At 44.9% G+C, this 27,805-nt stretch overlaps 1 protein-coding gene and 1 long non-coding RNA gene across 2 annotated transcripts; both read left to right on the forward strand.

Annotated features, from left to right (window-relative positions):
- The first annotated feature begins 525 nt into the window (after positions 1 to 525).
- Positions 526 to 1,829, forward strand: LOC123412451 (protein G1-like7). The gene has a single exon (XM_045105402.1). The coding sequence runs from the start codon at positions 815 to 817 to the stop codon at positions 1,673 to 1,675; it is 861 nt and encodes a 286-aa protein (XP_044961337.1). The 5' UTR covers positions 526 to 814; the 3' UTR covers positions 1,676 to 1,829.
- Positions 1,830 to 6,839: 5,010 nt separating this feature from the next.
- LOC123412461 lies at positions 6,840 to 7,665 on the forward strand. The gene is made up of 2 exons (XR_006613517.1): positions 6,840 to 6,946; positions 7,315 to 7,665. It is a non-coding gene; the product is annotated as an uncharacterized LOC123412461 (long non-coding RNA).
- The last annotated feature ends 20,140 nt before the right edge of the window (positions 7,666 to 27,805 follow it).

Below are 27,805 nucleotides of genomic sequence, written 5' to 3' on the forward strand. Positions count from 1 at the left end.
AGGGAGTGTAAAATATGACGCCGTATATGTTTAAGCTAGCGGGGGTCATACACGACACCTCACCCTACCTTGCCAGATCACTTCTCTCGGCATCAACAATAAATCCGAAAATGTAAATGCTAGAAAGAACAAAAGCAGAAACGAAATGAAACAAAAGCGTACATAGGCAACAAAAAGTTGTCTACTCTACTTGGAAGCGGAAGCATCACGAAAACTCTTGCAGGAAAGCCACTGAACGTGGTCGCAATGCAAGAACAACAAGGAAGGACATGATCTTTTTCAAACAAAGAAAAGAAGACAGAGTGAACCCTCCGGTTTGAACAACAGAAAATCAAGAGGGGCATGCATGCAGAAATAAACCTAACCGCGGCAGGCTGCATGGTGGGATACTTATTTCCGAAGATACGAATAAAAAGAGGGCCGGGGGAAAAGAAACGATTTTTTTGGCAAAGAGAAAGGAACAACAAGGACGGGTACTTATGCCGAACACTAAGAAGCATGATTATATAAAGAAATGATAATAGCTCGCCTCGACACTCGACAGTGTGTAGTGGAGACGCTATTAACGCAACCAAAGACAAAAGCCGCAAAGGATGCCACACACCAACACTGCCAACAAGTCTTCTTCTACCTCCCCCCTGAATCCATTCCATTCCCTTCTCTCTCTCTCTCTCTCTCTAGCTGCCTAGCCAGGTAGCTTCTCTCTCTCCTCCACGCTCCTGCCGACACACAAGAAACGACGTAGCAGGAGAGAGAGAGAGGCCACTGGTAGCCAAGAGTGTGAGAGAAGCAGGCGGGCCGCTGCCGATCGACCATGGAGCCGGGCGCCGACGCGCCTCGCGGCGAGGGAGCGAGCGCGCCAGAGGAGTCTGGACCGTCCTCATCCTCAGTCGCCGTGGAGAAAGCTGAAGAGCCACAGCAGCAACAAGCGCAGCCGCCGGAGGGAGGAGGCCAGCAGGTCGCAGTGCAGGAGCACCTGCAGGCGCCGGAGCCGCTGTCGCAGCAGGCGCCGGTGCCGGCGGGGCTGAGCCGGTACGAGTCGCAGAAGCGGCGCGACTGGAACACGTTCCTGCAGTACCTGCGCAACCACAAGCCGCCGCTGACGCTGGCGCGCTGCAGCGGCGCGCACGTCATCGAGTTCCTCAAGTACCTGGACCAGTTCGGCAAGACCAAGGTGCACGCCGATGGCTGCGCCTACTTCGGCCAGCCCAACCCGCCGGCTCCGTGCGCGTGCCCGCTCCGACAGGCATGGGGCAGCCTCGACGCGCTCATTGGCCGCCTGCGCGCCGCCTACGAGGAGTCCGGCGGCCGCCCTGAGTCCAACCCCTTCGCCGCGCGCGCCGTGCGAATCTACCTGCGCGAGGTGCGCGAGGGGCAGGCCAAGGCGCGTGGGATCCCCTACGAGAAGAAGAAGCGCAAGCGCGGCAGCACGTCCGCCCCCGCGGCGCCGCCTCCCGTTGTCACCGCCTCAGAGGCGGCAGCGACCTCCGGAGGCGGCGAGGACGACGAGGACGAGCCGTCACAGTCAACAGAGCAACAGCGTACGACGCCAGCGTCTCCTCCTACTCCTCCAACTAGAAGTAGTAGCGCCGGCGCGACTAGCACCACCGCAGCGGCGGCGGCGACCACGACGGCGACAACGAGAGGGAAGGAAGCGGCAGAAGGATCAGCGTGATAAGTGTAGACCATTAAATTACCCTTTTGATTATTCCATCACATCCAAATTCTAATCCTGCACCATCATAATTTTAGTTGTTTGTTATTACAATTACTGCTGCTATGATTTGTTGGATATATATATATATATATGAGAGAGGTCTAATTAAGTAGTTCGTAGAGTCATGATCATGATAGGATGAGTACAGCATATCAAAGAAAATTCTTGGAGTAAAACTTGATAAGAAATAATTAATCTCCCATAATAAGTGAAAGCGATCACTTTCTTTGCTTAATTTGTTCTGCTCAATCAAGCTCCACTGTTTGCTGATTTGAGTGCAATAGGGCCACATTGATATGAATTTCTAGCCGTATAGGTCCTGCTGATTAGCAACCGAACAAATTTGTCTTAGTGCCTTCCCTAATGGTGGTCATTATTATATTCCATAGTTTCTCTCTATTTTCTTGGTCCCATTCATCACGATTTCAGTCTCAACTGACAATATTCGGAAAGGGACGTAGTACATAATTCTGAACAGTGGCTGCTGAGGCCTCAGTTATATATACAGTTTCGTACAGCATTAGTTGTGATGTCCTTGCACAAAGAAGAAAATTAAGAATTTTTTCTTTGACTTCGGAGACAATGAGCAGTACTCATAACAATAGTTGTGTGATTTAACAGCTATCATGTGGTGTGTGAATGTATGAAAACAAAGAGGTATGCACATACACGAAATGTAGCACATCACATGTCGGTATCGATACGATATAAATCAGTATAACATAAGCTTTCTCGAATCCATATACTTTCTTCTGTTGTCATCTTACTTCTTTTTCAAGTGCAATGCCGTCCCTCTCGTCTTTTCCTTTCGGTTTCCTTCTGTTTTTGTTTTCTAGTGATCTCATCGCCTTTCTTTTTTCATATGTGGTTGCCGGTACGATACGTTCTTGTTTATCTTCTAATTTATGTGCTTACACCTGGAATATTTGTTATGATTACTCACAGAGAGTAGTATTATGGAGCTCGCACCGCATGCAGGCCTAGAAAATTTGTCCAATGCTAGATGTACATATGGATATTTTGTGTAGATCTTATGTACCGAGTTAACATGCAGGCCTAGATAATTTGCTATGTACCGAGTTAGGATCAGTTCTACATGGATTTTTCGGATGCATGAAATAAAATTGGTGCAATGGAGATTTTTGTGAGTGTTAATTTACGTAACATGCGTGTATTACAAGATGTAGGTTATCCTCCTTTTCGAAAAAACAAATACTCCGTCCATCCAAATATATGTAGGGCCTCACCAATCTTGAGCCTAACTTTGAATATATAACCTTGACTAACGATGAACTATATGCCGTCAAAGTTATACCATTACAAACATCTTTTGAACACAAATCCAAATTATAACTTTTCATATCTTATTTTCTTAGTCAGATTCATAGTTAAGGTTATGGTCAAAATTCAAAGAGTTGTATATTCAAACAAAGAGAGTATATATGGTGCTATTATTTTCTTGAAAGACATTCTCTTACGTATGTTAAGGCCTTCTTTCATTCATAGGTAGGAATATCATAGGAATAAGAAAAATGTAGGAAATAAGATGACATGTATCTCAATTTATATAGGAAAGAGATGTCATTTAATTTCATTCATATGATTGGATTTTTTTTCTATTCGGTATGTGCTAATGTTTTTCCCTATGAATACAAAGGATTGGTTCCTATCATGTACATAAGTATAGGATTATATTCCTACAATCAAATGGATCCAAAGGAATTTTTTCTACGAAATTCCTATCCTTTAGAATTCCTACAAAATTCATTATACCAAAGGAGGCCTAAAATATATGTGCTTACAGAGATTTCTGAAAAAATGTACATTTTTTGTTTTACAAAATACACATATATGCTCACAGTTATAGTAGCATGGAGTACATAACTTCACAAAAGTGGTCTTGAAAATATTGACTTAGCATGTGGTAATATTGAAGTTTTGAACAAGTGCATGTTCTGATTGCATGGATGACAACTACTGTACATAGCCTAGATTTGCCGGCCCTTACACAGTTACACTATTTGACAAATTGCAACGTTAGTATTTTATACTACCAACATGAGCTCTATATATTCTTCAAAGGATTTGTAGGGCAGACGCGATCCCCAGGATGTGGTTATATTTGTTTTATGATGAAAAAGGGCTGAAAGGCCACAATAATGCATAATATCAAATGTAGAACCGACATGCCAGCTAGCTGTTCCGTTTGTTCTCTATTTATATAATGATTGTCCTAACTGAGCTGACGAAAATGCTCGGTTGTTCAAGGGATAGTAGAAGTGCAGAGCTACACCAAACGCAAACTAGTGAAGCTACGGTATAAACTACAGTATAGTATACCAGTAGGCTAATATGGCCATGATCCAGGTGATCTTAAAAAGAAAAGAAAAGAAAAACAGGATCCAAGGATTACAGCGATCCATGCTGTGAACCTGCGCTGGAGATTTATCGCCGACAGGCGGTCAGAGGGAAATCTAGTACCGGTACTGGCTACATGCATGGGACGGTTTGAAAATTGAAAAATTCTCCTTGTACAGTGCCGGATGAACAGTCCCTCGCCGCTCTCAAAAGACGCCGCCACATGCAGGAACACACATGCAATTATTTCTTCGAGGGTCTAGTCCGTACGCGATGCGCTGCGCTTAATATTCATTGTGTCTGGGACGATCCTGTTCATCAGCTGGAAGAGGGAGAGGGTTGTAGGTAGGCCTCGTTCTTTTCTTTGCTTGTTTTCTCTGCCTTCATTTGTGAAACGTCTTTGGTTCTTTGCGCCTTTTTCCCGGCCCCGCGCCACTTTCGTCCCGCTCCGCGCTCAGCTGGACCTCACTTTTGAACTGACGTCACGTCGGGGACACGGCGGGCCCGCGCAGTCAGCGAGAGTGCAGGCGATGATAAGCCCCTCTGCTGCCTTGCTGCGGCAGTCATTCATCACTCGCATATAGGAGTAGTAGGCCCGTATAGTACGGGGGCCTCTGCCGCATGCATGGGCTGCTTGGGCCGGCCTGGCCTCTCTGGGTTCCAGTTGGGTCGGAAACCATGCACTGATGCCTGACCCAGCCCGGGTCCATGTCTGAATGACAAAAACAAGGGACAATTACGTTTCAGTCCCTCATTTGTCCCAGCCATCTATTTTGGCTAGAGCTGCAAGAAAAGCTTCACACTTGTGAGCAGTGGCGGAGCTTGGTGGGGTCAGCCTGGGCCATGGCCCCAGCTCAAAAATAATTAAATTTATATTTATTTGTATTTGGTTTATTTTTAACTTCAGATCAGTTAAAAATAATGAGGTTTCCCCACCCCCTCCCACAAGCCCATGCCCCCCACAAACATTTTTGGCTCAAACTCCGCCACTCCTTGTGAGCCCGTGTAGATTGGATCGTGTTTGGCTCGACTCGAAAAGAAATGAGCTGGTATGATCACTTTTTATAGGTCGATCAAGAAACGAGTTGCTATTGAACCAACACTGGTTAGCTTGGTTTTAGCTCAATAGCTCAGTATAATATAGTTATGCTATTAAATTGTTCTAATCTCTACTATTAAATCTCTACTATTAAAGGGGATCTGCCGTCGTCGTGATGGTTCGACCTCGTACTATCCCCACTTCCTCCCGCTAGCACTTTCACCGATTTTTTTCATCCCTTCGTAAACCAGACGATTAAATAAAGAAAACAACCGGTTCATAAAAAAAATGCCCTCTATCTTAACGAAACGATAATCCCCACCACCCCTCGCACGTCTTCCCATCGCTCAGCCTCACGCCCGCCCACCCCCGCACCCGCCCCGCCCCACCAGCCCGCACGACGCCCCGCCCACCTCGACCCCCTCGCCGCCAGCGACCCCAGCCCCGCCGAAACCCACGCCACGCCGCCTACCCCCGACCCCCTCGGTGCCGGCCATCCCAGCCCCGACCCATCCTTGATTCGTTCCACCTCTCCGGACCCGATCGGATCTAGCCGCCTCGCCCCCGCCTCAACCCCGTCCCGAACGCGCCATTCAATACCCCATGGATCCGCCTCTCCTCATCCTCGCCGGCGTCGAGTGATGGTGGTGCTCGGGCGGCCCAAGAGTGGGCGCGGCGCGGGCGGGGATCCGCCTCTCCTCATCCCTGCCGGCGTCGAGCGATGGAGGTGCTCGAGCGGCCCAAGCAGCGGGCGCGGCGCGGGCGTGGATCCGCCTCTCCTCATCCTCGGTGGCGTCGAGCGATGGAGGTGCTCGGGCGGCCCAAGAAGAGGGCGCGGCGTGGGCGGTCTACCACATGCGCCTTTTGTGCCACCCGCCCTTGGTTGTCCAAGTCACGGGGTGCAGATGGCGTCGTGCGCGGTGAGCTGCGGCGTTGGAGGCGGGGACACAGAAAGGGAAGAGGAGGAGAGGTACACGAGCAATATCGATGGAGGCAGTGGCAGAGGTTGAGGAGGAGGGGGGGCATGCGCACGACATCGTGTATGCAGGGTGCTCACCCGAATTCCCAAACCGTGGAAGCGGACGAAGGAACACAGTATGCTCCCTCACTGTATCAATGCCTCGAGCCCCTCCATGACTGCTCTAAGTACTGGATTAAGTGAAAAAAGAATCATTACTTAGATCGTCTTGTTTGGTACCTTACGATGCTATGGAGTTTTCTCATGGTTGTTGTATCCTTGTTCACTCAATCCACTGGTTTTTCTCCTATTTGTGCACTTCAAATCTGCTATGTTGAACTATGCAGGCCCTTTTTGTTTTGCTACTCCTGTCGTTCCTCTCTAATTTGAAAGGCATTCCATTGACTGAGCTCCCTGCATATGTAAAGAGTGGTGTTGCATGTTTTCTGAATGTTGGTGGTAATCTGAACGGTGAGTGTTACTCATAATCGTAGTATATTCATATGGTAAATAATTACTCATAATTGTATGTACTCTGTATACCATTTGTTACTTCAAATCTGTTGTTGGGTGGAGAAGAAATCTTCCCTGGAATCTTTGCACTTATAAGTATCGTACTTTTCTCAGTTACCTGGACATATTGTTTGATTATGAATGGCATACACAAACACAACAATCGCTATATATAGCAGTTCATTATGTTGAAGGGCCTATACCATAATCATGTGATGATGTTTTGAGTTTTCAGATTGTCCTGGAGTCCCTTTTCTACCACTGCTCTTCACAACTATGAACATGGCCTTCAACATTTTTGTTCTAAATCTGGTGAAGATGTCTACAGCACTGGTTGCTTCGCTAACAGCAACACTAGCAGGTTCAGTAACAAAACACACTCCCTCTGAATAGTTTAAGAAGCACTATGATGGTTCATACCTACGACTATATGAGGCACATGTTTTTGTAGTTTAGTTAAAAGTACCAAGATAAAGTTGTTTGAAAATTGAAACATTTAGTTTGGCTTGCAAATCATTTCGTAGTGTGCTAGCACATATGCCCTGATAAGTACTCCCTCCATTCCATATTAGTTGTCGCTGATTTAGTACAACGACAACTAATATGGAATGGAGGGAGTAATAAGCACCTAGCGCCTGCCACGTGCGTGCAAATACACAATTAGACATGGTTCTTCTGTGTGGTCAGTCCAATTCATTTCTAACTTTTTGATTTCTTCGCCCACTGCAGTACCTCTTTCGATATACATCGTGTCGCTTCCTCTTCCATACATGCCTGGAGGAACAAGTTTAAGCACATCCTTTTTGGTCGGCGCTGCTGTCTTGGTGCTTGGGTTACTCCTATACAATCTCCCCCAGAATTCAGCTGATCAAGTGAAGACAGAGTGATATAAACCAAAGTCACTCACAAGGATGGCAACAAGCTTTTGATGCACATTGATACAATACAAGACCGTGCATTTTCAACTGCGATCAGAAGCACATGTTTGTATAGAACTTCTGAAGGGTGTGACGTTCTACAACCTGAGAGAAATCTTTTCGCACAGGCAGGGTTGTCAGGCGTGAAGCTGCAGCTGACAAACATTCAGTTAACTATACAAGAAGATTTCCGGGCCAAAGCAGGTATCACCCTGATTCTTCATTTGTAATTTTGAGAACAATCCAAGATGTATGTGTCCTTATCGTCTGTTCAGTTGACTTCCTCTTAGCATTGGGGCGTTAAACTAATTCAGCTATTGGTGGAAAGTTTTGGATATTTATTTCCTTGGTTTTTGATGTGCTTCCGCTTGCCAGAACGAGGCTAGGAAGGCGAACTAGCATGCGATGACTGTAGGCAACAAGAGGATGGAGCCTCGTTGTAAGAAGAGAGGCTTATATCAAAGAATAAGTGGTTTGAATGCAGGAAAATGAAGATCATGAGACTACCTGACATGAATGGCATGGACTTGTTAATAACTTACATGCTTGATACACAATAGATGACAGAGCTAAAATTATAGAAGTGGGAGAAGGGCGACCGCGACACATGGCTCGGGTAGTGAGTTTATCTCCTAACATCGTTTATTTATTTGTTGATGTGGTATCTTATGCTCAATTGATTGTGAATATTTGAACATAATTAACTTGTTATGCTGATGTTCATGATAATTACGCAGTTGTTTGTTAGTGATCTTTAAGGCCGTGTTCCTTCTCATCTTGCTAATGGAAAATTAAATATTGCAAATTTTATTCAGTGCAATAAAAAGTTATTTGTTGTCTCGTGCGGCTTTAATTTCATCTGCATTTATGTTCCAGTACAATTTTTTACACTTAGATTGACCTCTTGCGACTATGCTTCACTGACCTTTGATACTACGTTCCTTCTATTCTAGAGAATGGGAAAAATATGGAACTTTACTATTTCTACCTGATTCACACTTTATTCATTGGATGTTTAGTTTTTGTTGAACTAGGAGACTCTGTTCCGTCGAGTCTTCCTTGACGTGTGGAACCTTGCAAGGAAATATGTTCAAGCACCTAACATATTCTATTTGCAATTGACTGACAGCAGATTTTTATGATAAAGCGGCGGGTAACTTCAAGCACCTAACATATTCTATTTGCAATTGACCGACAACAGATTTTTATGATAAAGCGGCAGGTAACTTCAAATCACAACTGTTTTGCTAAGTGTTCCATAATAAAAATATAAATTTTTATACGAACTGCTATGCTTGACTTTATTCTACTCACCAGCTAATCATTTCACAGCATGAAGACAATAGAACAAGTGGAGCATGTATTACTTCATTGCAGTTTGATATGCCCTCCAGTATTCTTATATTTGGGGATCATAGTGGAACGGTAAACTATTCCATGGTTACAAGGGTGTGTTTAGTTTCTGTGTTTAATACACGTCCAGTGCATTGAAATTTATTTCTTCTTTCCAGGTCCGCATAATCACATTTCGAAAGGACTCTAGAGGCAATATATTATACTTTTGTTTAGGATTTTTTAGGACTTAATTTTTACCAGTTGCATTTTGAGTATTGTACTGTATAACTGAAGCACCATCATATTTTAGTGTGTGGAATGTGCCCGTGTGACAATCTTTATTGAAGCTACAAAAAAATTCTTGAAATTTGATTCTATAGTATTAGATATCATTGTAAATTTTAATCTCTCGCGAGACACAGGGATTGGACAAGACACTTCGTAGTAGAGATTGTGCAAGGCGAAGTATGAGGAAGATAACACAGAAGATAAAGGGTCGTGCAAGAAGGTTTCCTCTCGAGAAGAGGGAGGGGAGAGGATGACGATGAGATGTATTTATCTACCACTTTAGGACCATGAGATATCATATGTGGATAGTCTATTCCTCATGTCACATTACATTTTTCTTGATACACATATTTTATTATCCCATGGCAACGCACGGGTACTATACTAGTAAATATTAAAGTGAAATAGGATAATTTGCAAGCGTTTATGTTGTGTGCGATTTTTCTCTACTTTATCTCGCAAACACATAAGCTTACTTAAGTAGGGAGAAAATTTAAAGCATGGTATGTGGTATATCGTGTGTTAAATATCATGTTATTTTTGTGAAAGTTTTAGAAAAAAGTATCTTTGTTTTCTTCTTTCAGAGTTATATCCACTATCTCTTGCTATTAAGTATCCGTCTATTTGGTACTTGTCTTTAATTTAGAAAATAAGTCAACTATTTTAAAATAGCTCATATTATAACATTGTTGATTGGAATAATATTTATAGTGGTTTCTTGTGATATGTTGCGCCATGTCTTGTTCGACAATTTGCCTTAGCTTATTAAAAAAAATCATCTTGTGTACCTTGAAAGTAGCTCCACATCGACTCGGGTTTGTTACAAGATGAGCGTAAGCCACTTTCTGTAGCTCGTCGACCTTGAACTTCGGTATATTTGAAATCACTAGAGTTTTAGTATAACTTAAGCTTTGCCTAGTCCAACTGGCTCGAACTCAACTCTTTTTGCAACCCTAAATCTGCCCCTGAAAAATAGAGTGCTCTTATGTTTTCCCTTCCATCACGATTTCATTCTGTCAACGCGGGATGATCTTATTTTGAGAATAGGGTCTAGATCTAGAGTAATTATTATTACCATCGAAATTATTTATATATATATAGGTTTCTTAGAAAGAAAATGTTTCTATTAGGAAAATTAACATCCACTTGTTCATTATCTTGTGCACCAAGTGAAGCAAGAGAAACATCTTTAACATCACTAGAAACTCTTTTAGAAGTAACATAGAAACAATCGTATAAATTTTATCATTCAAACTAGGGATCTCCTCGGCAGTGGCGGAACGTGAACTAAATCCAAGGTGGGGCAACGAAGCTATGGAGATTAGAGAGGCTGGATAATTAGCAGAGAACTTAGGCTAAAGGAGGACCTTATGAGGGGACCTCGACTCATAAGTCGTGATCACCGAATGCACGTGTACAGTGATCCCAGAGATCAAAACTCATTGAACACACAGAAACTGAATAATAAGAGTCTTACATCCATACACATCGCCCGATAAAAATAGAGACGATTAAGGTCAAGTCTTACATAGACAGGGCCTCGAAGGTTGACACACGAAACATATCTAGCAGTGGAAATCTTGAACGAAAGCGTGAACCCATGTCGTCTGCCTTAACCTACAGGCATTCTGACTCGGAAGCGTCCTAGTTCGCATGTTCGTCTCCAACGAACTCTTCTCCATATTCCTACTCTTCCATGCCTCACAAATTAAAGAACCAGTGGCAAGCCAATGAGTGCTTGGAATGTACTCACAAGCAACCCATGATGTGGAACAAGGCAATAACAATGCATAATATAGCAATAGTAGGTAAGTTGCAGAAGGCTAATTTTGAGTGAAGTGGCATGATCAATCTTGTAAAATCATGCATCAACATGTTGCGGACATCCATATGAACAAGTTATAGGTATCATCATAAGTAGGGGTTGAGCGTCCCACGTTCATTTGTGCGAAATATGAACAAATTATAGATATCATCTGACTTCACTCAAATATCATCTTTCTTACACAGTCACTTTTCTCTCTCTCTCTCCCTCTCTCTCTCTCTCACACACACACACACACTTGGTTTATGAGAAAAACAACTAGACATAGTTTAAGCAGCACCGCCCAACTGTCCTTGACCGTGGACATGGCTATTCGAATAGTTTTACAGTCTGCAAAGATTGCGCGTTGTACCCACAAGACTTGGGGAACTTCCGTGTCATCCACGACTCGCGGTATTTTACATACCCGAGGTAAGCACCCGAACAATAGCTTTTGCCTCGTGACACTAAACAAAGAGTCCACTCGATTGGTACACATCCTCATGATGTACATCATACGAGACTCGCTCTAGATCATATCATCCATGAAGGGACCAACGGTGTGCCCGGTGCCTGTGAAAACAACTCATGGTCGCCCTACCTGGCATGACCCCATCTCGAGAGGGCGACTCGGCCCTCCCGCCACTAGTAATGTGGGTCTTTGCTAGCATCGACCAAGGTAATCAACAAAGCCTTGTCCCATAAAGGGGTATCATGGTCGCACATGTAAGGTTGGGGCGGTCGACAAATCTTAAATCTAATCCCATTTTCAAAACCACAAACACAACTTGCATCGGTACACCACTTCTTTATCAAGTGGTTACCTAGCTCAATACATCTCCCTCTGTCATTAGTGGCACCTGACGGGGTTTTCGAAAGTCTTTGAAATCTTTTACTTCATCGTCACCATGCATATTCCCATCCCTTTTGTGTAGCAGCTACGAGCAACCTAACTATTTCCAACCCACACAACCCTCATAGGAAGGTAGGCTCATGCCCAAATGCAAGTATCAACAAGGATTTATCGGAAACAACCCTCCGAGGTAGTCACCGATTCATCATGATTCAATGCGTCGAAATGAAGTGCTATATGACATGCAAAAAAAACTAGTTTCTCAGACATGGTCAAAGGGTTGCTTTCCTGACTCAACAAAGTTCTCGGGGTCTCTGAATTCTTTTGGTCCAAGTCCCCCGTCAACAACGCAATCTATCGTCGCAATATTAATGGGCAAAAATAAGAACAAAACAAAATCACATAAAATAATCCACTTCTACAATGTTGCACCACTCTATAAAATACTATACTAAAACCTAAAAATAGTTGTTTTTCGTTTTGTAGTGTAAGAAGTTTTGAAAATCATTTTAACAGTGGTTTAAAAAATTCAAAACTAGGTTTGAAATAAAACCAGTACATAAAACATTTCAAAAAAATCACAAGTGGCATCATTAAATACTACATAATATTACATGATTTTAGGTGGAGGAAAATTTGGATTTGGATAAATATTCTTTTCTATGGGAATTTGCAAGTTGCTGGAAAAGAATAAAAAGAAAAGCCACTGTTCCCATGGGCCAAAACGGCTTGGCAGAGCCGGCCCAAAGGGGAAACAGCCCGCACTAGGCCGCCACATCGAAGGCGTAAAGGCGTTTTATACCTCCAGTCGACTCACCGCGCGTGCAGCCTACGCGGTCAAACCTGATCGCCGGACCCTAGCGTTCAGCGAAAGAGGGAGGGGAGGAGGAGGATGACAGACGGGTCCCACCGAGAGTCGTCTTCAACCTCCAAACAGGAGAGGGGGAGAGCTCACGGGCGGCGAGATGGGGCACGGCTGGGCTTGTTAATGACGGGAATGAGACTAGCGTGGACCCGCCGTTCGGGTGGTGGTGGTGGGAGGAGCTGAGGTGCAGCGAGCCGCCAGCGGCAAGGTCACGCGGCGGACGCGCTTAGGGAGGTGGTCGTCGGGGCCGATTCTTGTAAAAAAAGGGCGGGGGAGAGAAGGAGAAGCATAAAGAAATTGTTGAAGTTCCAAAGAGGGAGAAAGGAGGGCCAGAGCGGCCTCGTACCAGGAGATTACCGAAGTCCGATGTGACGGACCATGAACTCAATTGCGAGCTCGGGAGCTTCTAGCGAGGAGTGGGTGGACTAGGGGTCCGATTAGAGACAACAGGGGGTTGAAGGGAGGGAGAAGGAGGCCCGGGTGGCTTTATATAGACGAGGCACGGTCCACCGAGAGCTCGTGCACTGGTTGTATTATGGCGACTGCTAGGGGGAGAGAGGCAGGACTTGAGGACGCATCTCGGGCCCTTATGGACGTGATTTAGTTCCAGGGTAAGGATATGGAGGAAGGGGAGCGCACGTGTGCGAGCTCACGCATTGGTCGGCTCGGGCGGCGTCGGATATTCACTCGAAAGAGACGTTGGAGATAGAGGGAGGAGGGGGCCGACAGTAGAGCGTATTCCGGAGGCCAAGGCACCTTGACTGGTGTGATGGGAGCTCGAGGTGGCCGGGCATGGGCACGAGAGGGAGGTCAACCATATGGAGTGCGCCTGCGTGCTCCATAGCGCAACTTTTACCCGCATGATGTTGCTTTTGATGAGCTCTGATGCATCCACTAGTGTTCGTCAGCTGTGGGAGGACTTAACAAAGGAGGGAGGGGCATGGGATGCTCTGGAAAAGCCCTGGGTCGAGGAGAGCACAGAGCGAGGGGAGGAAAGATGATGTCCAGGGGGCTGCAAGTGGGTTTTCACCCCTTCAATCATGGAGCTGGGTGCGAGGAAACTTACTCGGGGTGTTGGGGGTTCTTATGAACCTATGTTAAAGTTTTGTGTGAAGGGTAATTGCTTTGGATACCTGAGAACGAGATTTGGTATTCTTCGAGAAGGTGTTTGATGGGGTTTTGGGCAAGACTCGTTTGACCAATTGGTGTGAAACTTCACAGGATGGTATTGTGGGTAAAATCACTAGGGATCACCAAGTTTAAGTCCATTTGAGCAAGGTTGGCAATGTAAACATGAAAATCCCTTTAAATAGATAAAATTATATTCATCTGTTCCTGGGTGATCAAATCAACTCCCACAAATGCACAACTTGGTTTAGCATCTTTTTTGGGGGCTATATCACTCATGTAAAGTTTGGGATCAATTGGATAAATTGGCAATGTAAAGTTGCTGAAATTTGATTCTCGACAAAGAGAGTTTTGGGTTATTTTGTTGAACCAAATCAACTTGGATTGAGATGAAACTTCGCAGGATCACCACATATATCGTGTATGACTCGCTAGAATTTTCGTGGAATTTATGGAGAATATTTCCTATGGAAATATTTCAAAAGCTTGAAATAAGCGGGAAGGGTTTTGAGGGGTTTTGTCCAATATTTTGAACATGACCCTGTGTTGAAATTCTTATAAATAGAAAATATATATCCACTGAGTTTCCCTAAATTTACTAAAATATTTTTGAAGTAAGAAAATAATTTTCATCCACAAAATACCATTCCTAGCCTCAGAAAAAGGTATTGAAATAAAATAGGAAAATAACTTTTTAAATAATTATTTTGAAGTTCTGGGAATTATTTTTGATAATAGGATCCAAATAAATCTTTGTGGCGAAAAATCCCTCCTAGAGTTAGGACTTGTAGTACAAGTCTCAACTTAGGGGGTTTCGAAAGCTTAAATAAATGAAATGCCCTTTTGTTGAGAGAGTATTTTATAAAAGTAGTTTCTGGTCCTATACACATGGCATGATCATTGGGCAAGGGTTTGGGGTCAAGGGTATGAGTTCTTGAGGGAATAATAATTTTTTTGGTTTAAAACACAATCATTCACACAAGAAAGTAGCAACCAAATCAATCATCACAAGCACACAAAAAGTTTTAATTAGTTCTAGATATTGTGAAAACATAATGGGGCAAAGTGGCACAAACACCGGGTGTGACAGACCTACCCCCCTTACAAGAATCTCATCCTCGAGATTCCTAGGCTAGGCACTAAAAAGATAAGGGAACTCTGATCTAAGGTAGTCTTCATGCTCCCGTGTTGCTTCTGCTTCGGTGTGGTTGCTCCACTAGACCTTCAAGTACTTAACCGTGCGGCTTCGAGTGCAACGCTCGGCTTCATCCAAGATGCGGATTGGTGTCCCATGATAAGTGAGGTCTGGATGAAGATCGATGGCTTGATTATCGATGTACTTGTAGAGATTCGGACGGTTGGGAACTTGGAGTCACATCCAGAGTTGTGACACATGGAAACGTCGTGCACATCCGAAAGTTTGAATGGTAACTCTAGTTCATAGGCAACTTCCCCTGGTGTGGTGGTGATATTGAAGGGGCCAATGTATCCAGGTGCAAGCTTTCCCTTGACTTGGAAATGCTTGGTTCCTTTGAGAGGCGTGACCTAGAGGTATACGAAGTCTCCAATGTTGAGGTTCACTTCACGGAGGTAGGAGTCAACATGGCTCTTTTGTCTTGACTTGGCGGTCTCTAGACGTTCCCTGTCAAGTCGGAATTGCTCTTATGATTGATTTAGGACATCTGGTCCAAAGACTAGCCCTTCTCCGGTTTCTGAGCAGTTGATGGGAGTGAGGCACTTGCGTCCATACAACACCTAAAATGGTGCCATGTGAAGACTAGACTGGTAGTTGTTGTTGTAAGAGAACTCGACAAAGAGTAAACAATCTTCCCGTTAGGCTCCAGATGCCAAATCATAGGCATGGAGCATGTCCTCGAGTATCTGATTTACTCGTTCCGTCTGTCCGCTTGTCTGAGGGTGAAAGGCAGTGTTGAAGGATAGCTTGGTTCCCATGGCTTCTTGAAACTTCCTCCAGAATCTCGAGGTAAACTGGGTACCCCGATCAGACACAATCTCCTTTGGAACTCCATGTGGACTCATGATGCGATTGATGTAGAGGTTGGCTAGTTGTCTTCCATCATAGGTGGTATTAACGGGAATGAAATGGGCTACCTTGGTCAGGTGGTCGACAATGACCCAAATGGAATCATGTCCCTTGTGTGATCTGGGCAGACCGGTGAGAAAGTCCATCCCGACTATGTCCCACTTCCATTCAGGCACTTTGAGAGGCTATAGCAGTCCATCGGGTCATTGATGCTCAGCTTTGATCTTCTGGCATATGTCACACTTTGCGACATAAGAAGCTACCTCTCTCTTCATGTCGTCCCACCAGCATCTTGCCTTGAGGTCTTGATACAATTTGGTTCCACCAAGATGGATGGAATACATAGTGTCACGACCTTCTTGCAAGATCAGGTTCTTGAGCCCCACTTTGTTGGGCACGCAAATGCGATTCCCAAACCATACAACTACTTGTTCATCCACTTAGAATCCTGGGGCCTTGCCAATCTTGATCTTCTTATTGATGCCTTCGATGCTCTTGTGTCCCTTCTGAGCGTCCTTGATATCATCCATCAATGGAGGCTTCACTTCGAGGTTAGCCAAAAATCCTGGTGCAACCAGCTCCAACCCGAAGCTTTCAAGTTCCTCATACAAGGGGGTAGCCTCTCCTTGATCATCGCATTCAAGGAACAAGGCTTCCAGCTCATGGCATGAGCTACCACATTGGCCTTTCCGGGGTGGTATTGAACACTGAGGTCGTAGTCCTTTATCAACTCCACCATCTTCGCTCTCTCATGCTTAATTCGTTTTGAGTGAAAATATATTTCAAACTCTTGTGGTCCGTATATATCTCACATCGCTTTCCCAGAAGGTAATGTCACCATGTCTTCAAGGCATGAACTAAGGCTGCCAGCTCAAGATCATGAGTGGCGTAGTTCTCTTCATGAGAGTGTACCTATCTGGAGAGATATGCTACGACTCTGCCTTCTTGCATCAGAACACCGATGACCCACAAGTATAGGGGATCATTCGTAGTCTTTTCGATAAGTAAGAGTGTCGAACCCAACGAGGAGCGGAAGGCTCTGATAAACGGTTTTCAGCAAGGTAATAACTGCAAGCACTGAAAGTAGCGGTAACAAGTGATGATGTAGCGAGGTGAAACGTAACAAGTGAAAAGTAACAAGTAACAAGTAGTAGCAATGGTGCAGCAAGTGGCCCAATCCCATTTGTAGCAAGGGACAAGCCTGAAAAAAGTCTTATAGGAGGAAAAACGCTCCCGAGGACACACGGGAATTTCTGTCATGCTAGTTTCATCATGTTCATGTGATTCGCGTTCGTTACTTTGATAGTTGGATATGTGGGTGGACCGACGCTTGGGTACTGCCCTTACTTGGACAAGCATCCCACTTATGATTAACCCCTCTCGCAAGCATCCGCAACTACGAAAGAAGAATTAAGACAACGTCTAACCATAGCATTAAACTAGTGGATCCAAATCAGCCCCTTACGAAGCAACACATAGATTGGGGTTTAAGCTTCTGTCACTCCAGCAACCCATCATCTACTTACTACTCCCCAATGCCTTCCTCTAGGCCCAAGTATGGTGAAGTGTTATGTATTCGACGTTCACATAACACCACTAAAGGAAAAGACAACGTACAACATATCAAAATAGCGAACGAATACCAAATTCACATGACTATTATTAGCATGACTTATCCCATGTCCTCAGGAACAAAAGTAACTACTCACAAAGCATAATCATAATCATGATCAGAGGTCTAATGAATAGTATCAAGGATCTGAACATAAACTCTTCCACCAAGTAATCCAACTAGCATCAACTACAAAGAGTAATCAACACTACAACCAACCTTACAAGTACCAATCGGAGTCGCGAGACGGAGATTGGTTACAAGAGATGAACTAGGGATTGGAGAGGAGATGGTGCTGATGAAGATGCCCCCCTCCGATGAGAGGAGTGTTGGTGATGACGATGGGGACGATTTCCCCCTCCGAGAGGGAAGTTTCCCCAGTAGGATCGTCCTGCCGGAGCTCTAGATTGGATTTGCTCAAGTTCCGCCTCGTGGCGGCGGCGAAACCACGAAAAAGCACCATCTTGATTTTTTCTGGAACGAAACCCTTCATATAGCAAAAGAGGGGGGCCAGTGGGCCGTCAGAGAGCCCACAAGCCATGTAGCCGCCACCAGGGGGGTGGCGGCTACCAGGCTTGTGGGCCCCTGGTAGCTCCCCTCTGGTACTTCTTTCGCCCAGAATTTCTTATATATTCCCAAAAAATTCCACGTAAATTTTCAGGGCATTTGGAGTTGTGCAGTATAGAGGACTCAGGTTTGCTCCTTTTCCAGTCCAGAATTCCAGCTGCCTGAATTCTCCCTCTTCAAATAAACCTTGTAAAATAAGAGAGAAAAGGCATAAATATGGTACCACAAAGTAATATAACAGCCCATAAAGCGATAAATATCAACATGAAAGCATGATGCAAAATGGACGTATCAAACACCACCAAGCCCAGTTCTCGATGCATCACAGTATATCACAAACTCCTTGTGAATATCAGGAGTGGCTAAAGGTGGGGCCGTTGTCAATCTTCTCTTGAGTTCTTGGAAGCTCTCTTCACATTTCAGTGTCCATTCGAACTTCCTGTCCTTCTTCAAGAGATGCGTCATTGGTCGGGCGATGCATGAGAATCCTTCGACGAACTTGCGCTAGTATCTCGCGAGTCCGAGGAAGCTTCTGACTTACTTCACATTGGTCGGAGATTGCCACTCCGTCACAACTTCATTCTTGTTAGGATCAACCGGCAATCCTTCCGCAGTCAACACATGACACAAGAATCAAACTTCATGGAGCCAGAAATCACACTTGTTGAATTTGGCATAAAGCTGGTGCTCTTGAAGCTTGTCCAGGACCATCCTCAAGTGTTGCTCATGTTCTTATTCACACTTGGAGAAGACGAGTATGTCGTCTATGAATACAACAAAAACTTGTCCAAGTACTCCATGAAGACTTTGTTCATGAGGTACATGAAGTAGGCTAGGGCATTGGTTAACCCAAATTACATGATCGTGTACTCATACTAGCCATAACTGGTTACAAATGTCGTCTTCGGAATATCCTCGGGCCTGATCTTCAACTGATAGTACCCAGACATGAGATCGATCTTGGAAAACACCTTGGCACCATTTAGCTAATCAAAGAGGTCTTCAATACTGGGGAGTGGATTCTTGTTCTTTATTTTGACCTCATTGAGAGAACAGTAATCAATACAGAGTCTGAAATTTCGTCCCTCTTTGACACAAATGGAACACGTGGTCCCCAAGGAGAGGCACTAGGGCAAAAAAATCCTTTTCCGAGTTGCTCTCCTAGTTGCTTCTCCAATTCAGCCAAATTGTCGGATCCCATCCTATAGTGCTTCTTATAGATGGGTCCTCCTCCACACATCAACTCAATAATGAAATCGATGTCGCGGTCAGGAGGCATTTCGGGCAGCTCATCAAGAAAGGCATCCGGGTATTCACATACCACCGGGACTTGACCCAACTCAATTCTCGACACACAATTGACCCGAGGGGCTTGAGTGGAGGTAGGTTTGGGAACATACTTGACTTCAACTCCTTGGCTATTGGTCATGGTAACAATCCTCTTGGCATAGTCCAACAAACCTTGGTGCTTGGTAAACCAATCCATGCCAAGGATCACATCCAAGCCTTACAACTTTAGGATGATAAGATCTGCTAGGAAGTCTACCCCTTTGATGTTTATCCCAACACCTTTACAACCTATCCTGGTCCTTAATATGAAACCCAGGGTTTGTACCATCATATGACTACCCAAAGTTGTAGGCTTCATACCACTCTGTAGAGCATACTTTTGGATGACAAAAGAATGCGAAGCACCACAATCAAACAGAACTGTTGCTGGGGTTGAGTTGACAAGGAACGTACCTAGTATAATGTCTGAGTCTTCCTCTGCTTCCTCTGTGGTGACGTGGTTCACACGAGCTTTGTCATTGTTGGAATAGTTTCGGGGATCTTGGTTCGTGGGGCACATTGGGGCGCAGTGCATCGGGCTTCTTGTTGGAGCATGACCTCGAGTAGTGCCCTGGTTGACCACAACCAAAACAAGTGACTTGGCCTGAGTTGTTGTTGTTGCCACCATTGTTGTTGGGGTTGTTGTATGCCGGCCTAGGGTTGGCATACCGATGAGGATGGTAGCTCAGATGGGGTGAGCACTCGTGGTGTGTTGAGGCTGATATTTTGGTTGTTTTGGGGCTGGTTGCGAGGGGCGAGTCTTCTGATTGTTGGAACCACCATTGTTGATCATCTTGTGTTTGCATGTGTCCTCCATGGCACGACGCTCGTCTTCAAGCATGAGGGCCTTGTTCATGAGCTCAAAGAAAGTCCGGCAATCACTAACAACAAGTTGATACTGGAGGGCCTTCTCGAGTCCTTCTATGAAGCATTCTATCTTGGCGGCCTCAGTGCTGACATCTTCAGGTGCATACCTTGGTAGGAGGTTGAACTTCTGCAGGTACTCCTTGATAGAGCTACTTCCTTGCTTTAGCGCTCAAAATTCTCGCTTCTTGATGACCATTATTCTTGAAGGAATGTGGGAAGTGTGAAATCCTTGCTTCAAGTTAGCCCAGGTGATCACACGTTCACCCTGCATGACCTTGAATCCATCCCACCAAGCTCTGGCGGTACCTCCAAGGCAGCGAGAGGCATAGAGAACCCTCTCACGTTCCTCATTGAAGTTTACCAATGCAAGAAGCTCCTCGATGGTCCGGATCCATTCGTCAGCATCCAAGGGCTCAACAATCTCGGTAAAGGTCGGGGGCGAATTCTTCATGAACTCTTACAGAGCGGAACGACCATTGCCATTCCTGCCTTGTTGTTGGTTGTTCCCAAGGGTCTAAGCCATCTGTTGCATAACGACAGAGGTTGCTTGGCGTTCCTCCCGGAGAATTTGGAGAAACTGAGCTATGCGCATGTTCTCTGATAGAGGCGGTGGCGGGGCAATGTCACCTTGCCGCTACTCCTGGTGATCTCCAGCTCGAGCAGACCCGCCAACCTTCGGCTGCTGGGTAGCGTTGATGGTCCTGGGGTTGCCAAAAGTACTGGTGCGGGCCGCAGTCACCATCCTGTTTGGAGCAGCCAAGTCAAACAAACAGAATAGGCAAGAGGGAAAGCAACAAGAGGAAAACACGCCTAAGGGGGTTGGTATAGTGCAAGTGTGACAATTAAAGGTCGAAAGACCCAACACATAACATTAAAATAAGATAGGCGGTGTAGTCGCTTACATGTTGCCTAAGGTAAAAGCGTGACTCACATCAAAAGAAAAACAATAAAATAAACAACAAGCACACATGGTTTCATACGAACCATTACACGGACTTGACTTCGCATGAGGGATACATGACTTATCCTACCCTAGGGGTTCTCGGATTTAAGTGGTGGGTGCTCGGTCCCGTACCCATGCTCCTCTAGGTCTTCATCCTGGTTATCATCGGTACGGGCATCATCTCCCATCGAGGGGGTAGGAGGACGAGGAGGTTCATCCAGACTACGCTTCGCCGGTGGATCAGTGAAGAGCGATCGATACTCCTTCGCACTCATGCGATGATGACGTGTGGGTGCATCTCTAGCTGGGGGTACTCCTCCTCTGTAAGCGACAGCTCGTCGTCCCTCGGGGGCTCCATCCTTATTGATCTTGTCTGGCTTCGCCTTGGCCAGTTGGAGTAGCTCGTGAGTGTGGTGAAGTTCCTCATGGAGCCTCACAGACTCCCTAATCAGGCTGTGAGCCACACTATCGGCGAAGAGGCTGAAGTAGGTCTGGAATCTGAGTGGTGTTCCATCCTCCGGGGATGGGATCAGTGTGCAACTCTCGCCAACCACATCTTTCCTGAGAGGGAAGTGGCGAGTAGCCGGTTCGTTAGCCATCTCTAGAATGACGTCTCAAAGGTGGACGAGTGCCTTCCGTGCAGCTGTTTCAACTGCTAACTCCAGGGTCTCCATCTATGGTCCTTCAAAGAACCAACTCATCGCGGAGTCATTTGCCTTTACGACCACATTAACGTGGTACTCCTTCGTGGTGGCATCGACCCAGTGCTCGTGTTAGAGGAAAACGGGTGATCGGTGGAACTAACTCTTCTCCAAGCTTTCCTCAAGGAGTGATGACCCACAAGTATAGGGGATCAATCGTAGTCCTTTCGATAAGTAAGAGTGTCAAACCCAACGAGGAGCAGAAGGATCTGAAAAGTGGTGTTCAGCAAGGAAATATCTGCAAGCACTAAAATTATCGGTAACAAGTGATTGTGTGGTGAGATGATTCATAGCAAGCAACAAGTAACAAAAGTAACAACGGTGCAGCAAAGTGGCCCAATCCCTTTTGTAGCAAGGGACAAGCCTGGACAAAGTCTTATATGAGGACAGATACGTCTCCATCGTATCTACTTTTCCAAACTCTTTTGCCCTTGTGTTTGGACTCTAATTTGCATGATTTGAATGGAACTAACCTGGACTGACGCTGTTTTCAGCAGAACTGCCATGGTGTTGTTTTTGTGCAGAAATGAAAGTTCTCGGAACGTCCTGAAAATTTATGGAGAATATTTCTGGAAAATATGAAAAATACCTGCGCAAAGATCCACCGGAGGGGATGGGCGAGTGGACCACAAGCCCTGTCGCCGCCGCCCCCCTGGTGGCGGCTACCAAGCTTGTGGGGCCCACGTGGGTCTGCCACCCCCAAACTCAGCTCTATTAAATTCACTTTCATCCCAAAAAAATCAAGAGAGAAGATTTCGTCGCATTTACGATACGGAGGCACCGCCACATCGTGTTCTTCATCTGGAGGGCAGATCTGGAGTCCGTTTTGGGCTCCGGAGAGGGGAAATCGTCACCATCGTCATCATCAACCTTCTTTCCTCTCCAATTCTATGAAGCTCTTCATCGTTTGTGAGTAATCTATTCGTAGGCTCGCTGGGCGGTGATGAGTAGGATGAGATATATCATGTAATCGAGTTAGTTTTGACGGGGATTGATCCCTAGTATCCACTATGTTCTGAGATTGATGTTGCTACTACTTTGCCATGCTTAATTCTTGTCACTAAGGCCCGAGTGCCATGATTTAAGATCTGAAATTATTATGTTGTCACCAATATATGTGTGTTTTAGATCCGATCTTGCAAGTTGTAGTTACCTACTATGTTTTCTCACCCGGCAACCCCGGAGTGACAACAACCGGAACCACTCCCGGTGATGATCATAGTTTGAAGAGTTCATGTGTTCACCAAGTGCTAATGCATTGGTCCGGTTCTTTGTTAAAAGGAGAACCTTAATATCCCGTAGTTTCCTTTTGGACCCCGCTGCCAGGGGAGGGATGGACAATAGATGTCATGCAAGTTCTTTTCCCTAAGCACGTATGACGACACACGGAATGCATGCCTACATCACATTGACGAACGGGGGCTAGCCACATATCTCTCCGTGTTATAACTGTTGCATGATGAATGCCATCCAAACAAATCACCGACCCATTGCCTACGAGTTTGTCCCACTGTTGTTGTTACTTGTTTTGCTCTGCTGCTGTTACTACTGTTGCTGCTGCTGTTACTAGTTTTGCTCTGCTGCTGTTACTACTGTTGCTGCTGCTGTTACTTGCTTTGCTCTGCTGCTACTTGCTACTGTTGTTACTTGCTACTGTTGCTACTTGCTACTGCTGTCACTACTGTTGTTCCTTGCCACTGCTGCTACCTGCTACAATACGTTTTCTCGCACCGTTGCCGGGAAAGAATATTTCCCGTCCACGGGCAACTTCTCGCGCCATTGATACGACAGTTAGGAATAGTCTGCCTTGTCACCAGATCGTTTCTGGCACCGTTGTTATGATACTACTTTGCTGTTGACACTTTGCTTGCAGATATTAATCTTTCAGGTGTGGTTGAATCTGACGCATTCAGCTGGTAATACTTGAGAATATACTTTCTCTTCCCGTCGTGCGAACCAACAAATTTGGGTTGAATACTCTACTCTCGAAAACTGCCTCGATCCCACGCGCTCGTGGGCTATTGCAAGACAATTTCTAATTGTTGAGCAATCAAGAACAACATTTTTCTAGCCATTGTGAGGGATCTGCTAAGGGCATTTTTCTGGCGCCGTTGCCGAGTAGGCGATTGCTACATTCTCTGAGTCACTTGGGATTTATATCTGCCGATCACTACGAAGAATCTGAAAGATCCAAAAACCAAAGTTTTGCCCTCAACTACGAGGGGAGGTAAGGAACTGCCATCTAGCTCTGCACTTGATTCACCTTCAGTTATGAGTAAGTTTGCGACACCACCACCTGCTAGAAATCTTGATATGTCGCCTGTGCTTGATGATGCTTATGATGCTACTATGCCTGATACTGCTAGAGATGCTATGCGTGATACTGCCTTGCCTGATGACGCTATGCTTGATACTGCTTTGCCTGATGATGCTAGAGATGCTATGCTTCATACTGCTTTGCCTGATGATGCTAGATATGCTATTTTGCCTGATGATGCTATGCTTGATACTGCTAGAGATACTACTTTGACTGATATGCCACTAGGGGTATTCCTTGATGCTCATATTGCTAGAGTTACTGCCAATGCTCGTGATGCTTGTGAAACTACCGATACTATTGAGATAGAACCTGCTTTTGCTGCTGCTAGATCTAGCTCTCCTAGATATGAATTGCCTGATATACCTGAGGGTTACGTTATGGAGGGAGAGATAGCTGAGGATTTTCTTGCGTGTAAGGATGCCTATGACGCTGAGAAATTACTTCTCAAGTGGAAGGAAAAATCTCTGAAAGCTAGGATGAAATACGACCCGAAGTTTGCCACTTCACCTATCTTTATCACCGATAAGGATTATGAATTCTCTGTCGACCCTGAGATAATCTCTCTAGTCGAATATGATCCTTTCCACGGTTATGAGTCTGAGACGGTCGTAGCCCATCTTACCAAACTACACGATATAGCCACCCTTTTCACTAGTGAGGAGAAGATCCGCTACTACTATATCCTTAAGTTGTTTCCTTTCTCTCTAAAGGATGACGCTAAAGCATGGTTCACTTCTCTTGCTCCTGGATGTGTGAGTAGTCCCTAGGATATGGTCTATTGCTTCTGTGAGGAATATTTCCCTGCCCATAAGAAGCAAGCTGCCTTGCAGGAAATATACAACTTTGCTCAACTCAAAGAAGAGAGTCTCCCACAAGCTTGGGGGAGGCTCATCCAGCTACAGAATGCTTTGCCTGATCACCCTCTTAAGAAGAATGAGATACTTGATATCTTCTATAACAGACTTACTGATGCTTCTAGAGACCACCTAGATAGTTGTGCCGGTTGTGTTTTTAGGGAACGAACTATAGAACAAGCTGAGGTCCTTCTGAATAACATCTTGATCAACGATAATGCTTGGACTATTCCCGAACCACCTCCTAAGCCAACTCCTAAGAAAAGAGGTATTCTATTCCTCAGTCCCAGAGATATGCAAGAAGCCAAGAAATCTATGCAAGAGAAAGGCATTAGATCTGAAGATGTCAAAAATATACCACCTATCGAAGAGATCCATGGTCTCGATAACCCGATACAAGTAGTAGAAGTGAATTCTCTGCGTAGGTTTGATGAGAGTGATATTCCTTTTGACAAACCTGCTAGCTTATGCTTTGATGAATTTGACAACTTTGTTGCCAAACAACAGAGTTTCAATGATTATGTTAGCAGGCATTTGGAACAAAGTACTCGTATGCTTAGCCATTTAATTGCTTGTGTAGACAGAAATGTCAATGATCTGAAGCTTCTGAGTAAACATGCCTCTATGATTACTACTCAGGTAGAACAAGTACTTAAAGCTCAGAATGACTTGCTCAATGAATTAAATGACAACTCTGTCAGAGTCATTACTAGAGGAGGCAAAATGACTCAGGAACCTTTGTATCCTGAAGGCCATTCTAAGAGAATTGATCAAGATTCTCAAGGAATTAATGCTGATACACCGAGTCATCTTAAGGAGAAGAAGAAGGATGATAGAAACCTACATGCCAGTTCACCAAATACTGTCACACCTGAAGAACCTAATGATATTTCTGTGTCTGATGTAGAAACATAATCTGGTGATGAACATGAACCTGGTGACAATATGGATAGTGATGTTCATAATAATGCTCAACCTAGCAATGATGAGGATGTGGAGATTGAACCTACGGTTAATCCTGATAACCCACAACGTAAGAGATACGATAAGAATAACTTCACTGCTAGGAAGCATGGTAAAGAAAGGGAGCCATGGGTTCAGAGATCTATGCCCTTTCCTCCTAAGCCATCCAAGAAAAAGGATGATGAGGATTTTGAGCACTTCGTTGAGATGATAAGACCCATCTTTCTGCAGATGCGGTTAACCGATATGCTCAAAATGTGTCCGTATGCCAAGTACATGAAAGATATCATGACCAATAAACGGAAGATACCAGATCTTGAGATCTCCACCATGCTTGCCAATTACACTTTCAAAGGTGGAACTCCTAAAAAACTTGGTGATCCCGGAATGCCCACTATACCTTGCTCCATTAAAGGAAACTACGTAAGAACTGCCTTATGTGACCTTGGAGCCGGTGTTTGTGTTATGACGCTCTCTCTTTATAGTAGACTTGAACTTGATAAGTTGACACCCACTGAAATTTCTCTGCAAATGGCCGACAAATCAACTGCTTTCCCTATCGGCATTTGCGAGGATGTGCCTGTTGTGGTTGCTAACACCACTATCTTAACAGACTTTGTTATCTTGGATATTCCCGAGGATGATGCCATGGTTGTCATCCTCGGAAGACCCTTTTTAAACACTGCAGGGGCTATTATAGATTGCAACAAAGGCAATGTCACTTTCCATGTAAACGGTAATGAGCATATAGTGCACTTTCCGAAGAAACATATCAAGTACATTGCATCAATGCTATCAAAAACACTTCATCGATTCTTATTGGGAGCTTTGAATGCCCTATTCCTCGTGTCAAGATGAAGTATGATTTGCTTGTTGGGGAGATACATATCCCCATTGAGGTGACTTAGTGGTTATTCGAAAATTCTCCGTTCTCTTTCGCGATTCAAAAAGGTTTTTGTCATGAGGATTTGATCAATCCCATTGACGGATTTCTTTTGATGACCATGAAATGGATGAATCAAGGAGTCACATACCTCTGTTTTAAGCTTTCACTTTTTGTTGCTTAGAAGAAAAATGATATATTTAGTTTAGTTTTTCCTGTTTTCTGTTTCAGCGCCCCGGAGAAAAATACCCCGAAAATAAAAGTTCTCCGATGGTCCTGAAAATCTAGTATGATTTTTTCTGGAATATTTGAAAAATACTGGGACTGAGAGCTGGCCTGGGGGCCACCCCAGTGGGCCACAAGCCGTGTAGCCGCCGCACCCCTGGTGGCGGCTACCAAGCTTGTGGGGCCCACAGGGACCCCCTCCACTCATTCCATCTCCCATCCTCTTTTTCCACCTCTAGAAAAAATTGTTTTGCAGCTAAAACCCGTGTTCTTGCTCATTTTGCTGTGATTTTCGATCTCCTTGCTCAAAGCACCATTCTCCGAACCGTTTTGGGGAAATTACTCCTTGGTAAGTGACTCCTCCATTGGTCCAATTAGTTTTTGCTCTAGTGCTTTATCCTTCGCGTATTCTTGCTACCTTGGTGACCCTGTTCTTGATCTTGAAATGTTGATTTTAGCTGGTCCAAAGTAGTTTTAGCGCGTGATACGGTCTCTAGGCACCAGTAGGAGTAGTTGCTAAGAGTTGGGTTAATCCTTACTCACTTTTCTTTCGAAGTCTCTAAAAATTTCAGAGCCAGAAAAGGAAAAAGATGAGGAGGTTCTTGAGAGGCTCTTCAAGCCGTACCCCCAAGGAGGATGAGAAGAACCACCCCAAGTACGTGGTTCCTCGAGTCACAGAAGTTCGAGCGTGTGAGTGGCCAAGTGATGATTTTTTGCGCGGT

Source organism: Hordeum vulgare, chromosome 1H (assembly GCF_904849725.1).
Source record: "Hordeum vulgare subsp. vulgare chromosome 1H, MorexV3_pseudomolecules_assembly, whole genome shotgun sequence".
NCBI lineage: Eukaryota > Viridiplantae > Streptophyta > Magnoliopsida > Poales > Poaceae > Hordeum > Hordeum vulgare.